This window comes from Zophobas morio, unplaced genomic scaffold (assembly GCF_036711695.1).
Source record: "Zophobas morio isolate AGI-343-1 ecotype UQ-CSIRO unplaced genomic scaffold, CSIRO_AGI_Zmor_V1 ptg000008l, whole genome shotgun sequence".
In the NCBI taxonomy this organism is placed as follows: domain Eukaryota; kingdom Metazoa; phylum Arthropoda; class Insecta; order Coleoptera; family Tenebrionidae; genus Zophobas; species Zophobas morio.
The window spans coordinates 4,386,430-4,402,493 of NW_026972113.1; the positions used below are offsets into that span (position 1 = coordinate 4,386,430).

Consider the following 16,064-nt stretch of genomic DNA (forward strand, 5'->3'; position numbering starts at 1 on the left):
TCAAACTTCTCCGAAAACAGAACACAAAGTGTCCCGAGGTTCTTTCATATTACTTCAAAAACAGGACAAATAATCGCCACGATTCTTTCAAACTATTTAAAAAATTAAAACACAAGGTGTCACCGAGATTCTTTTAAATTACTTCAAAAATAAAACAAAGAATCCCCGAGATTGTTTCACACTACTTGAAAAACAAAACAAAACAGGTTCCGAGATTCTTGCATTTTTGCAGACTACTTTAAAAACAAGACATGGTATCCCTAAGGTTCTTTAAAACTATGTATTTCAAAAAGAAAACACAATGGGATCCCGAAATTCTGTCAAATTACTTCAAAAACAAGACAAGAGATCCTCGAGAATTTTTCAAACTACTTCAAAAAGAATAGAAAGTGTCCCCGAGATTCTCTCGAACTACTTTAAAAGCAAAACAAATCGAATCCCCGAGATTCTTTCAAACTACTTCAAAACAAAACACAATGCGTTCCCGTAATTGTTTCAAATTACTTCAAAAACAAAACATGAGATCCCCGAAATTCTTTCAAACTACTCCCAAAACAAAACACAGTGGGTTCCCGAGATTCTTTCAAATTACTACTTCAAAAATAAAATACAGAGGCTCCCAGAGATTTTTGCATTCTTGAAAATTACTTTAAAAACGAGACAAGGTATCCCCGAGATTCTTTAAAACTACTTCAAAAACTAAACAAAACGGATCCCCAAGATTTTTCCAAACTACTTCACAAACCAGGCACCATCGATACCCGAGATTCTTTCAAACTATTTACTTCAAAAACAAACACAGGGGATTCCCGAGTTTCTCTTAAACTACTTTAAGAAGAAGACAAACAATCTCCGAAATTATTTCAAACTACCTAGTTCAAAAATAAAACACGACGGGTATCCGACATTCTTTTAAATTACTTTAAAAACAAGACAAAGGTTCCTCGAGATTTTTTCGAACTACTTCAAAAACAAAACATGAGAGGCGCGAGATTCTTTTAAATTACTTCAAAAACAAAACATGAAATCCCGAAATTCTTTCAAACTACTCCAAAAAGAAAACACAGTGGGTTCCCGAGATTCTTTCAAATTACTAGTTCAAAAATAAAATACAGAGGCTCCCCGAGATTTCTGCATTCTTGAAAATTACTTTAAAAAACAAGACAAGGTATCCCCGAGATTTTTTAAAACTACTTCAAAAACTAAACAAAACGGATCGTCCAGATTTTTCCAAACTACTTCAAAAACTAGGAACTAGGGATCCCCGAGATTCTTTCAAACTATTTACTTCAAAAACATACACAGGACTCTCGAAGATTGTTTCAAATTACTTCAAAAACAACACAAGCAATTCCCAAAATTCTTTTAAACTACTTGAAAAACGAAAGAAAAGACGACATTGAAGAAAACAGCAGCTTTGCTTTTTCCAGTCATAGTTTTCTTTATTTCTTATTCGTCAGTACTTTTCTAGGTATTCAAATTATTCTACTGTATCGATTATACTCAGTGTCGTTGCCCTTCATTATTCGTATTTTTTGTTCACAACCTTTTCCATACCTTCCTAGAATCCGAAATACCTTTTCCACTTTCCTTGTCGCTACAGTAACAAGTTATAAATTAAAAATGCAAAATTATGAGCTACCATGAAAAGTAATTGCGAACCTACGTCCACACACCAATCGATATTTTTGGCCAACCATGTCCACCACACGTGCACTGAAGGGTTTCTTTGCATAATCCTTCCTCGCTGAAATGTCGTGATCTGGATGAATGAAAGTGTTTGCGTTTCATGATGTAAACAGCAAGAAGTGTAACGGTCGTGCTGTAAAGTCGATGTTAGTGAGCAGTTAGGCAAAGAGTTGGTTCGAAGGGAAGTTGTGGGAGGATGGTGCGTAGAGTGATTGTGCGCGCCGCACGCGAAACAATCAAACACGAAAGAGGGATAGGTCATGGATATACTATGGATTACATACACATCAACAAAACATGACACCCGAGATAACGTGCGATCACTATGACCGACGATCACGAGACACTACACGCTGATGGACACCTGTAAAAACGCGCCAGGACCCACAGTGATCAATCATCCGAAGGTACCTGCTCGGAGGATGGCAATAATTACGTTCCTTGATGATTTAATAAGAATAAATTTGGCTTGTTTGCGCTCTTGCACAATTTCTTGCCGAGTCGCTGTAACCCCAATTGATCGTCCTTTGTGAAATTCTCATCTCATGTTTCCACTCAGTGTAAAAACCGATTCATTTAATCAATAAACAGGTGTCCACATTCCCCTGAGCCATCTCCCGCCTGTCTAAAAACTTTGATTTACGACATAATAAACACTTGATGCGGTACAAATAAACCGATTACATTAATAGGACAGGTTCGTCGATAAAGCCATACACAAAAACGTACCATGATCGTACCATGAAAATCAATCAGTTCTTCTTAATAATAGTGATTATCGATCTTCGGGTCGTTTAATAGCGCGTCTGCGTTCGCGCCCATACAGGTAGTCAACGCGGCAATAAATACTAGTACCATGCGACCATTCATCAGCTACCGGTGGTACCAGAGATACACACCACAGATAATATGACAGATTAGAAATCCCGATTTCACTTAAAAAGCCATTACGAGAGCGAGCGGCCAACATTCTTTTCGGATATACGCTTTATTATCTACAGTCTGGGCTATAAATCGAGCCCACGGTCTCGATGCTTGATAAGTACGACCCACTGCGACAGGCTGCTAGATCCAAACGAAGACGTGTTATTTTACCAGCATTAGGAGATTTTTTAAAATATACGAACCGCAAAACTGACGATCGATCGGCACAACAGCGGCGCATTTATTTTTATGTAAAAGTCAAAGCCCTTTTATGGAGGATATTCAGAGACACGGAATCGATGTTCATGCAAATACGATTTATGGTTATCCACGTGAACTTGCATTAAGTTTCAATCGATACCAGTGCTGATCAATAAATTATATAACTTTCATTAGCTTATGTATATTTATAACTTTACAAATTATACGTTTGTGGGATTATTTCTTTCAGCTCGAAATTGTGGAGTACGAGTTAAACGGATCTTGTTATTCTTGGCGACTGGTGGAATATGTGTCTTCCTAATCAGCTTGAACGTTAATTATAAATTGAATTAAACAACTGGGTAAATTACGACATATTCAATTTGTTTTTAATCAATCTATCTAGAGCATTAGTTCTAGCAGAGTTAATATAAAAAGAAATATTAAGACTCTCTCTCGACAGAACAATATAATTAGCCCCGCCCACCCACCCTGTCTCCTTTTCAAGGACCAATTTTATCCGAATGAAAAGAATGATCTTATACTGAACAAAAATAAAATTAGTCGTTAGAATGAGAAGAGGGGGGTGAGTGCAGATAGTACTTGCTAAGACAAGACTGATTTGGCAAATGACATACCTTCCAAGAAAATAGAGGGTGGGTGGGCGGGGCTAATATTTGATAAGAAAAAACTGGTTTTTGGAATTTTGATATTTTTGACCATTTTTCAACTACATATATCCGAAAATTAGATGAAGACATTTTCTTGGAGATTTCGATATCCAGAAGTCACATTCGGCTTCGTTTGTTCTGAAATTTCTACCATTTTTTCAAAATCGCCAATTTATATTTGTAAAGCAATTTTTACAGTTTCGTCAAAATAGCTCGCTATAAAAAATTTTCTAGATAAAAAAAGAAAATTGTTATTAATTTTTGTTTCACAAAATACAATTGTTTCAAGAAAGTACTTTGTAGTTGTTATATTTCTACACAAATATTTAAAATTAGTTTATTTGGGACAATAGAGAATTTAGATCAGGTCAGGTGGACGAAATAAGAAATACATTTTATAGCAAATTAATAGTAAAACAAAAAAAAGTTACCATTAGAGCTTTTTTTACTACTTGCACATCCGAGATTCTATTAATTATTAGTTGCCACTCCTTCTCCATAGAACAAAATAATTAGCCCCGCCCACCCACCCTGTCTCCTTTTCAATGACTGTTTTTATCCAAATGAAATGAATGATCTTATCCTAAACAGAAATAAAATTAGTCGTTAGAATGAGAAGAGGGGGGTGAGCGCAGCTAGTACTTGCTAAGACAAGACTGATTTGGCAAATGACATACTTTCCAAGAAAATAGAGGGTGGGTGGGCGGGGTTAGTATTTGATAAGAAAATACTGATTTTGACACTTTTGATATTTTTGACTATTTTTCAACTACATACATCACTTTTAGAAAAGTTGTCTAAAAATTGTGAAAAAATTCAGGGACGTAGATCTCGACATGCTGATTCCAAAAATAGAAAGTGTTAATAGTCAAGGAGCAACATTTTCGAAAGAATCGGTACGAAATGCGAATTTTTGGAAATTTCTAGAAATTTCGAAATTTCAACGGTCGATTCCGGAAAAACCGTAGGAGTCATCAAAAAAGTGACACAGGAAATGAGTTCTAGAGCGCGAAATCTACAAGAAAATGTATTTATTTAAGTTTCGAATATGTCAAAATTATGTCGAAATTTGAAGAAGGGGGGACCATTGAGAAAATTTCATTTTTAGAAAAGTCGTCTAAAAATTGTGAAAAAATTCAGAGACGTAGATCTCGGTATGCTGATTCCAAAAATATAGCGTCTTGACGGCCACGGAGCAACATTTTCGAAAGAATCGATACGAAATGCGAATTTTTGGAAATTTCTAAAAATTTCTACATTTCAACCATCAATTCCGGAAAAACGGTTGCTCTTACCAAATAAACGAGGCCCGAAGTGAATTCTAGAGCTCGAAATCTACAAGAAAATGTATTCAGATAACTTTCGAAAATGTCAAAATTTGGCCTAAATTTGAAGAAGGGGGGACCATTGAAAAAAATTTCACTTTTAAAAAAGTTGTCTAAAAATTGTGCAAAAATTCAGGAACGTAGATCTCGACATGCTGATTCCAAAAATATAGCGTGTTGATGGTCACGGGGCAACATTTTCGAAAGAATTGGTACGAAATGCGAATTTTTGGAAATTTCTAAAAATCTCGATATTTCAACGTTCGATTCCGGAAAAGCGGTTGCAGTTATCAAAGAAACGAAGCCGGGAGTGAGTTCTAAGCTCGAAATCTATAAGAAAATGTGTTTAGTTAAGTTTCGAAAATGTCAAAATTTTGTCAAAATTTGATAGCAAATAGTAAAACAAAAAAATTACGATTGGCGCTTTTTTTTCCTTTTTTCACATACGAGATTCTATTAATTATTAGTTTCCACTCCCTCTCGATAGAACAACAGAATTAGCCCCGCCCACCCACCCTGTCTCCTTTTCAGTGACTGTTTTTATCCGAATGAAATGAATGATCTTATCCTAAACAGAAATAAAATTAGTCGTTAGAATGAGAAGAGGGGGGTGAGCGCAGCTAGTACTTGCTAAGACAAGACTGATTTGGCAAATGACATACCTTCCAAGAAAATAGAGGGTGGGTGGGCGGGGCTAGTATTTGATAAGAAAATACTAATTTTGACACTTTTGATATTTTTGACCATTTTTCAACTATTTATATCCGAAAATTAGATAAAAACATTTTCTTTGGAGATTTCGATATCCAGAAGTCATTTTCGGCTTTGTTTCTTCTGAAATTCCTACCGTTTTTCTAAAATCGCTAATTGAAATTTGAGAGCAATTTTTACAGTTTCGTCAAAATAATTCGCTATGAAAATTTTGTAGATAAAAAAGAAAATCATTATCAATTTTTGTTTCACAAAATACAATTGTTTCAAGAAAGTACTTTGTAGTTGTTATACTTATTTCTACACAAATATTTAAAATTTGTTTATTTGGCACAATAGAGAATTTAGATCAGGTCATGTGGACGAAATAAGAAACAAATTTTATCTTATACTATTAAACGAGCAAAGTTTGTATATATATATCTATATATATATATAATGGGTTTCTCGAAAACGGCTCTAACGATTTCGATGAAATTTACAGGTTGGGGGTTTTTTGGGTCAAGAAATCGATTCATCATAGTTTTAACTTCTGAAAATTACAGCTTCATACATTTTCAGCAATTTTCAGGCAGTGAATTATATTTGTTGCTCGGCAACATCAGATGACACTACACGAACACGAGATTGTTTTAGAGAAGTTTGGGTGACAGTACGTTTGACGTACCTTTTTATCTTCAACTGTACGTACCGAAACATACTCCACTGTATATAAGACGTTAAAATTCACCTTCTGAAGTGAGAAAATTTACGGAAAACTAAACAGCGGATAAAAGGCGCACGAAAGTGCTTTGAAATGAGGTTATTTTGTCAAGCATTAATTTCGGAGGCTTCCACGGTCGGAGTCCATATATATGATCGTTTTACGGGTTGGGACCGTGTTATTTGAGTTTTTGGGTTCAACGTTTCGCACACTTTCGTAAGTGGCATCTTCATGAGCAGAGTTGACAAATAAGGAATAACGCAAAAGAGCACGGTAACTCAGTATGTTAACCATACCAGAGGGAAACTCTTCTGGCAGTAAGAATCAGTAAGAATGTGGTGAAGAAAAAAGAGAACCACACACAAAGAGAACTTGGGTAATAAATGACATTGTAATAAATATCAAACAATAATTCCAGTTTTCTATTCTTAAATCTCTACATGGCACTCAACAGTGTTTAAAACAAAGACTGCTTACGGAATTTCCTTTTTAATGTGTATTTTTAATTAGTGCGGGTACTTCAAAACGCATACTATAGGTACACCTATTTATCTGTCCTAATCTGATCTAATACTACCAAACGAGCCGAGTGAAGCTCGGTCAACCAGATATTAGCAAATTAATAGTAAAACAAAAAAAAGTTACGATTAGCGCTTTTTTTTACTATTTTCACATCCGAGATTCTACTAATTACTAGTTTCGACTCCCTCTCGAAAGAACAGCATAATTAGCCCCGCCCACCCACCCTGTCCCCTTTTCAGTGACTAATTTTATCCGAATAAAATGAATGATCTTATCCTGAACAGAAATAAAATTAGTCGTTAGAATGAGAAGAGGGGAGTGAGCGCAGCTAGTACTTGCTAAGACAAGACTGATTTGGCAAATGACATACCTTCCAAGAAACTAAAGGGTGGGTGGGCGGGGCTAGTATTTGATAAGAAAATGCTGATTTTGGCACTTTTGACACTTTTGACAATTTTTCAACTACATATATCCGAAAATTAGATGAAGACATTTTCTTGAAGATTTCGATATCCAGAAGTCATTTTCGGCTTCGTTTCTTCTGAAATTCCTACCGTTTTTTCAAATCGCGAATTGAAATATGTACAGCAATTTTTACAGTTTCGTCAAAATAATTCGCTAAGAAAATTTTGTAGATAAGAAAGAAAATTATTATTAATTTTTGTTTCACAAGATACAATTGTTTCAAGAAAATACTTTGTAGTTGTTATATATCTACAGAGTACAATAAAAGCTTGTGAGAAGCGAAAAGAGTTTTTGTTCAAATTCGCTGTCTATTCAGAGAAGGATGATGTAGATCTTCATCGACTAATGAAGAGAAGGCTTTATCAACCAAGCAATAATTAAGATTGGAAAAAACCAAGTCCATAAGATGATTGTCATAATTAATAAGTTATTCATTAAGTTCATTAATTTTCTAATTTTTGTTGTCATAGTTATATTAAAAATAATTTTAAAATTCTACCATTTCAAACTACTGTAGATAGTAATTAAGTCTTCTCACTTTCAATAGATCGTCCTTAAACTGTCTCAGTTGATTTCAGAACTTAGTTCTCACCTGTTAAAAACACGCAAATGCTACTGAACGTCTTTAAACAACACACCAATTTGTAGCTCACATTTCTTATTAACCATGAAAAAGTGCTATTGTAGTTGAGAATAACCACTTGTGTGGTAATGAATCTTTTTTGTTTAATTATTCGTAACGGTTATTACCACTTTATACACCGTGGAGAAGAATGATGGATTGAGCTTCTTTGTTCGAGATTAATTCATAGGTGTAAGTTGCATACATTATATTACGTTAGACAATTTTTTTTCAAATAGTGAGATTCCAAATGTGCAAAGTTCTGCAAACAATGTAACGGTTTTAAGAAATAAAAAATCTCCTCCAAAGGGAAGTGTAATTAATTAGCAGAAAATGATATCCATCTTACGGGGCATCTGCTCATAATTTTTTCATGCGTATTCGCAGGCACTTGTTTTTGCGAAAATACGCATAATATATATAAATATGAATTATTATAATTTCGTAGTGTTTGAACTTTGCGTAAGGATGGAGTGCTTAAGTTTAAAGACCTTATCGTCTATGACTTTTTTTATTTAATCATATGTTAATACAGCAGATAAGTTTGCTCTAGTTATACATAATGCATTAACAAGCCATTGTAGCTTTAATCTGAACATGACTCCATTGTTAATTTCTCGTTATCTCGATTCACATTGATCTTATTGAAGCCTTGAACAAAAGTTTTCGTAAAATGTTAAAGTTGTGTTAATTAATAAAAGCTTTGTCCTGCGCTTTTTATGCAAATCGATCATCATCCTGTGGAGAAATAAAAGAGTTAATCCATTATTAGCGTTGTAAGGCGAGATTAGCATATCGCCCCTCATTAGCATAATAGAATTGTAGAAATGAAGCGTACAATAATTACTTTTACAACTTTGATGCGAGTAGCGCACTAAAACCGTTTTTTTATTCGTGAATTAGATATTCAATCGACACATTTCCCTCCGGCCGAAAAATAAAGCCGACAATTTACCGATTACAAACACAATAATTTCGTTTTATCAGCAGGACTAGAGCTCCTCGAAGAACATTTTGCATGTTCCGAGGAATTTCCATAAACGAGTGTCATAAAAATATTTTATTTTTGTGAAATGGCTGTTATATATCAAGCAACCCTCCACGAATAATTTCCCTCTCATGGGCGCAGCGCTCTTATCTGATAAGAATTTTTTAGGGGAACGTAATTATTAATGAATATGCGTAATGCGGCCGGTAACGTTCGGCAGTTCAACCCCGAAAATTATTAAAAATGTCGGAGAATTTGCATTTTAAGCAAAGCGGTTTGTGTATGTGTTATTTCGGAATACATTACGCATTCTATGATGGATAAATTATGCTAAATGAAGCGTACCGAGCCGATGCTGGACGGACGTAATGATACAGTAGTTGTTTCCAGAGGAGAATGATTATTGGCTCCGTATTGATGGAATGTTAAATGGTAGATTTGCAATAACCGTGAGAATACCCTCCGACACACCAGATTAGTGCTGCTCCAACACTGGCGGCTTCCATTTAACCACCAGACCATGAATAATTAAAATACGTGTTTAAAGTGTCTACTGAATTTTGATAGGGCTTGTTAGGTGGTAGCAGGAGAGGTACATTGTCGCGTTTAGCCAAATCAAGGAACCGAGAATAAAATCTTGCCGTGGACGATCTGTCTTTCTGGACGGAAATTCAGCTATAAAACAACCGAATTTTTATTAGTAGAATCTAATAAACACTTCTGATTCAAAGGGCTTCTGATGCGAGACTGAGGCTGAAAATGGAAAATCGTGACTTATTAAGAGGTGATTCCTGTCTTCACATTAAAGCCAGTTATTTTATTAAATTATTACATGTTGTTTATTGCGTTAATTTTTTTTTTTTTCTAATTTATTATCTAGATCAAGTTTTCTGCAATGTACTTGTCAAGATGACACTGATTTTGGCAAGTGACATATCCTCCAAGAAAATAAGGGTGGGTGGGCGGGGCGAGCATTTTATAAGGTAACATTGATTTTGGCAAATGGCATACCATAAAAAAAAAGATTAAGCGCTTAAATAAGCACAACATTTTCAATAAAAAAGTTTTATTTTAAGCAAAAAAGCATTAAATAAGCATAACACTTTCATTAAAAAAGTTTTATTTTAAGCAAAAAAGCATTAAAAACATAATCATATTACAAATCAAAGAACACTTCTTAGAACTTTGGATAAAATATTATTACAATAATCCTAGACTATATTTTACACACGTATTTCAGTTTTCTTTAAAACAATTTATGATTGTAATATGTTTCAAGTTGTCCACTGTAAAATTTTTTCGCCGATCATTTAGAATGTGTTTAAAATTGGAGAATGTGCGTTCAACATCCACACTCGTTGACGCAAAAGCTAAAGACATTTGAAATTCATTTTCAATCCAAACTTTAGCGAGATTTCTAATCCGCGATAATGTAACAAAAAAGTTACGTTATTTTTTACTTTTTTCACATTCTATAATTTTCTATTCCCACTCTAAAGAAGAATATAACTAGCCACTGAAAGGGACCGAAAAGGGTCACAATACCCAAAAAAAAAAGAGACAACAAAAAGGGCCCCAAAAAGGGACACAAAAAAAACGCGTTAGAAAAAATACTACAAAAAAAGAGGTTGGGGAAGGATGGCTATAAAAAAAGGGGCGATAAAAACCAAAAATAAATACTTATTCGACAATAAAGAAGGGGAAAAAAGCAGGAAATGGGACCAAGGCCACAAAAAAGCAAAAAAGCGAAAAAAGTAGGGTTATAAAAACAAGGGAAAAACGAAAGAAGGCCTTAAAAAATCAATAAAAAAAGGAGAAAAGAGACAAAAAAAGGTGTCAAAAATTTCACAAAAAATCGCATATAAAAGGGGAAAAAAGTCGTTAAAAAGGAAGGTAAAGCTGATCAAAACCACAAAAAACACCAAAAAAGTAACAAAAAAAGTCAACTACGAAATCCAGCAAAAAACCATAAACCATAAAAACGCAATGAAAAAAAAGAGCGTCAAAAAAGGGGGAAAAAGCCACAATTAACATGACCAAAAGGCCACAAAAATGACAAAAAAAGACGATATAAAATCCAAAAAAGGAGATAAAAAAGAGGCCACAAAAAGGCGACTGAAAATCCACAAAAAACAACAAAAAAAGGCAAAAAAGGAACAATAAAAAGTTGAAAAAAAATTGACGATTAAAATAAATAAAAGAAATTAAAATTGGGTAACATCAAAAAGTCGAAAAATCGATAAGTCAAGATATCGAAAATAATTTTCACATATTGCGTTGTGACGCTGGGACACCAGAAAATTTCCCGAAACAGTTTACTTCTTTTTTTTTCCATACCTACAATTATTTTCATTTTTCATATATCCAGGATGTTACAATTTTAAGTCCAACAAATATTCCTAAAAATATAATAGAGGCATAAAAAGCTATATACCTATGTAAATATTAAATAAGAACATCTTTTTATAGTGTAAACTCAGTACGAAATAATAGGTCGCCCGTTTCCGTTGTTTCTATCTCTCTGTCTGTCTTACGTCTGTCCGGATTTTATTCTTGTTATCGAAATAAGTCTACACATATTAAGAAAAAAAGGCAAAATGTACCCGCCCCGACCTCAGTTCTCAATTGTGATAACTTTTTCATTGGTTGTCAGATCGAGGGGCGGGGCTTAATTACAAGATCCATATTTGTCTAAAAGAATTTACTATTTTAAACATGTTTTAAGTTTCTTGTTCTGAAAAGACGACTACGTAACTTAAGAAAAAAGGCAACATATAAGCCCCGCCCACCCGCCCTATCTCAATTGTGATGATTTTTTTTAATCGCCGATTAATTTAATTATGTTAAAAGTAATTTCTCTACAAGAAATTACCATGTAAGATATGTTTTTGAGTATGGTGTGATTCAAAGAATACTTTGTATATTAAGAAAAAATTAAAACCAAATATTAAGCCTCACCCATACCTGCCCTGCTCTAAATAGTAATGAAGTTTTCATTCCTTGGCAGACCTAAATCCATATTTCCTTACAAAAATTTACCATTTTAAACGTGTTTTAGGATTCTAAGAATTAAAAAAATCATTCCAATTGAGATGGGGTGGGTGGGCGGGGTTTATATTTGGCCTTTTTGTTTTACTATGTGTAGACATAACAACATGAAACTTAAAACATATTTAAAATAGAAAATTTATATAACGAAATATCGATTTGCAATTAGGCCCCTCCCTATAATAGCAAAATTCATATTTCCTTGCAAAAATGTACCATTTTAACCATGTTCTCAGAGTCTTGTTGTGAAAAGATGGTTATGTACTTATATTAAGAAAAAAAATGCAAAATATAAGCCCCGCCCACCCACCCTATCTTAATTCCAATGATTTTTTTTATTCGTCGTAAGACGAGGGGCGGAGCTTAATTCTAAAATCCTTATTTTTCTACGAGAAATTACCATGTTCTTAAGTAATCGTGTTATACAAAGATAAATAAATGCCATTTTATAGAGGTTAATAGTAATGACAAAACGAAAATCGCAAAATTTAACTTTAAAGAAGCGGAATGTGTCAGACTATGCTTCAAGGGCGAGGGAGGTTCTGTTAAGATAACCGTCGACATTTTTTTCACAAGCTTTGTTTTTCCAGGTAGCTTCATCAAAATTTCAAAAACAACATAATTTTTTCAAAACGCCAATGTCGCCGAAAATAATAATAGTAATAAAACATCTGAGTACAATACCACAGGGCCCTACTTTGTAAATTTCCCGGTGGACCCCTATGTCCTCAATCCGACACTGTTAAATTCTAACCAAAGATTGTTTGTTCCTCTCCATCAACAAATTGATTAATAAATTTCATAAAATAATATATGTACTTGTGTAGACACTTATAATTTTGGAATGTGGGAATTGTGTACTAAAAATTTCAAAATTTATCTAAACCGACTGTTATGAAATTTTAGAAACGTAAAAAAATTATGTTACGAAAACACACTTGTTTATATGCGGTCTGAGTCCACTTGATGAGGCAACCACATCGAAATATCGAAAATAAGTTATTGTTTTTAGGAGTTCACATGGAAATTAGCTAAACTGACCTCTTCCGGTCATTCCAGTAATTTGTTGGATGTTACAGTTTCAAATGCAACAAACATTCCTAAAAAATAACAGACGCATAAAAAGCTAAATATATATCTAAATATTAAATAAGAGCATCTTTTTACAGTGTAAACTCAGTACGAAATAATAGGTCGCCCGTTTCCGTCTGTCTCTATCTGTGTTTGTCTGTCTGCCGTCTGTCCGGATTTTATTCTTGTTGTCGAAACAAGTCTACACACACTGAAAAAAAATGCAAAATGTAGCCCCGCCCACCCACCCTATCTCAATTGTGACAAATTTTTCATTCGTTGTCAGATCAAGGGGCGGGGCTTAATACAAGATCCATATTTGTCTAAAAGAATTTATCATTTTAAACATGTTTCTTATTTTGAAAAGACGACTACGTATATTAAGAAAAAAGGCAAAATATCTGCCCCGCCCACCCACCCTATCTCAATTGTGATGATTTTTTTTATTGCCGAGAGCCAACGGCGCGAAACTTAATTGCAAACTCCGTATTTCCTTACAAAAATTTACCATTTTAAACGTGTTTTAAATAGGTACTAAGAATACAAAAAATCATCACAATTACTCAAAAACATGTTTTAATTTCTTGAGAACAAATAAGTATTTTGCAGTTAAGTTTCGCCCATTTGATTAACAACGAATAAAAAAAATCATCACAATTGAGATAGGGCGGGTGGGCGGGCTTACATTTAGCCTTTTTGTTTTAATACGTGTAGACTTCTTTTCACAACATGAAACTTAAAACATATTTAAAATGGAAAATTTATAAGTATATATAAAGAAATATCGATTTTGAAATTAGGCTCCTCCCCATTATAGCAAAATCCATATTTCCTTACAAAAATGTACCATTTTAACCATGTTCTCAGAGTCTTGTTGTGAAAAGATGGTTAATTAAATCTTAATTCTAATGATTTTTTTTATTCGTCGTAAGACGAGGGGCGGAGCTTACTTCTAAAATCCTTATTTTTTTACGAGAAATTACCATGTTCTTAAGTAATCGTGTAACTGTATTAATTAAGGAAGAAAATAGTAATTTCAAAACGAAAATCGCAAAATTTAACTTTAAAGAAGCGGAATGTGTCGGACTATGCTTCAAGGGCGAGGGAGGTTCTGTTAAAATAACCGTCGACATTTTTTTCACTAGCTTTGTTTTTCCTGGTAACGTCATCAAAATTTCAAAAACAACATAGTTTTTTCAAAACGCCAATGTCGTCGAAAATAATAATTCTAGTAATAAAACATCTGGGTATACAATACCACAGGGCCCTACTTTGTAAATTTCCCGGTGGACTTTTATGTCCTCAATCCGACACTGTGTTAATAAATTTCATAAAATAATATACTTGTATAGATACTTATAATTTTGGAAAGTGAGAATTGTGAACGAAAATTTCAAAATTTATCCAAACCGACTGTTCTGAAATTTTAGAAACGTAAAAAAATTATGTTTCGAAAACACACTTGATGAGACAAGGCACAATATGCTCCCACATCGAAATATCGAAAACAAGTTATTGTTTTTAGGAGTTCACATAGAAATTTGCAAAACTGACCTCTTCCGGTCATTCCAGTAATTTATGACTTGCAGCCAGTCAGTTACTGACATAAAGAGCTGCCGCCGTCGGACGACTATGTTTTGTTTTCAGCATCAGTTCCTCTACTTTCTTTTTTTTCTACACATTTTAAAGTATTGAAAATCTGTAAATTAGATTTTCTATCCAACTCCTAGTGTTATAGGAAAAAAAAGGGTCCCAAATAAATAAATAATCCACCCCTGGATTCCCTCGGAATCTGCGAAACAAATTTTTCTCCAAAAACATAGTGGGCCGACGTCAACACTTAACTTCTGTCACCTCCGCAATGTCAAAAACTTTGTTTGTCCTCTCAAAACGCGCCCCCATTCTTCCCCTGCTCCGCCCCCCTGCCCCCATCTCCCTCCCACCCTCCCTCCAATCCCACACTGACATCCAGGTCCCCGACTTCAGCCCTTACCGCCGCAACTCCTGCAACAACCCCTGCACCCATAGCTCCGAGTCGGTGGACATCCGCAGGCTGATTCCTACCATGGTCGCCGGCACGGGCCTCACCATCGGCGCCTACGCACTCAAATCAGAAATCATCCGCCACGTGGTGTTCATGGCGCCGTCGGCAGACGTCTTAGCCCTGGCCAAGATCGAGATCAACCTGGCGGACATTCCCGAGGGACGCAACATGACGTACAAATGGCGCGGAAAACCCCTCTTCGTCAAACACAGGTCGCCCGAAGATATCGAGAGGGAGAGGAGCGTGGACGTGGCGACTTTGAGGGACCCGCAGCACGACGACGAAAGGGTGAAGGAACCCGAGTGGTTGGTCCTGATAGGGGTTTGTACGCACTTGGGGTGTGTGCCAATATCGGGAGCTGGGGACTGGCCTGGAGGGTTCTATTGTCCTTGCCACGGCTCGCACTTTGATGGGGCTGGAAGGGTGAGGAAGGGACCGGCGCCGACGAATTTGGTAGTGCCGCACTATACGTTCCCGTCGCCTGGAAAGCTTCTGGTGGGGTAGGATTTTAGGGAGAATTTTACAGTGTAAGGTAAATAAAGGTTCTTGTTGGAGTTGATGGTATGATTTTCACACATAGATGTATAGTGATACTGTGTATGTAATAAATTTGATTAAACAAACATTAAATTTTGTATTATTTATTACTGTATAGTTTAAATAATAAACCATTTTAGTATTAGTATTTATTATTATTTCAATTTCGACTTCGTTTTCATTACAATTTTCGCAAACTTGTAGATTTCTGTATTTTAATAATCCAGAAGTGCAAATTTTGATCAGCTTAATAAAACAGCTCTATAAATAGACTATCAACGAAATATTGTAACATAGCGCCTGTTTCCATTACACCTACCCTAAAAAGTGTATAAATACCTCACCCAGTAGGTACTAACAGAAACGCAAAACATAATCCCACAGCGAATGTTTTCGAAGCGAATTTTCGATCGTTACCAAGGCGACATCACCCTCTTGCATTGGCAGAAATTGCGGACACACCCCCACGCTAGCGCCCCTTTACGACGCCGCATCGAACTAACAATTCCCTGATTCATGCGCCCTTTTCCTCTTGATATTTAT

General features: G+C 35.1%; 2 protein-coding genes across 2 annotated transcripts in view; one reads left to right on the plus strand and one right to left on the minus strand.

Annotated features, from left to right (window-relative positions):
• The window catches only part of LOC135125116 (aryl hydrocarbon receptor protein 1), a 156,628-nt gene that overhangs the window by 130,239 nt on the left and 10,325 nt on the right, over positions 1–16,064 (minus strand). The gene's annotated exons all lie outside the window — the stretch shown is intronic.
• LOC135125117 (cytochrome b-c1 complex subunit Rieske, mitochondrial-like) lies at positions 14,796–15,561 on the plus strand. The gene has a single exon (XM_064050468.1). The coding sequence runs from the start codon at positions 14,802–14,804 to the stop codon at positions 15,486–15,488; it is 687 nt and encodes a 228-aa protein (XP_063906538.1). The 5' UTR covers positions 14,796–14,801; the 3' UTR covers positions 15,489–15,561.

What these genes read in the sequence shown, in the direction of transcription:
- LOC135125117 (XM_064050468.1), top strand. Translation starts at nt 14,802, where the DNA reads ATGTCAAAAACTTTGTTTGTCCTCTCAAAACGCGCCCCCATTCTTCCC.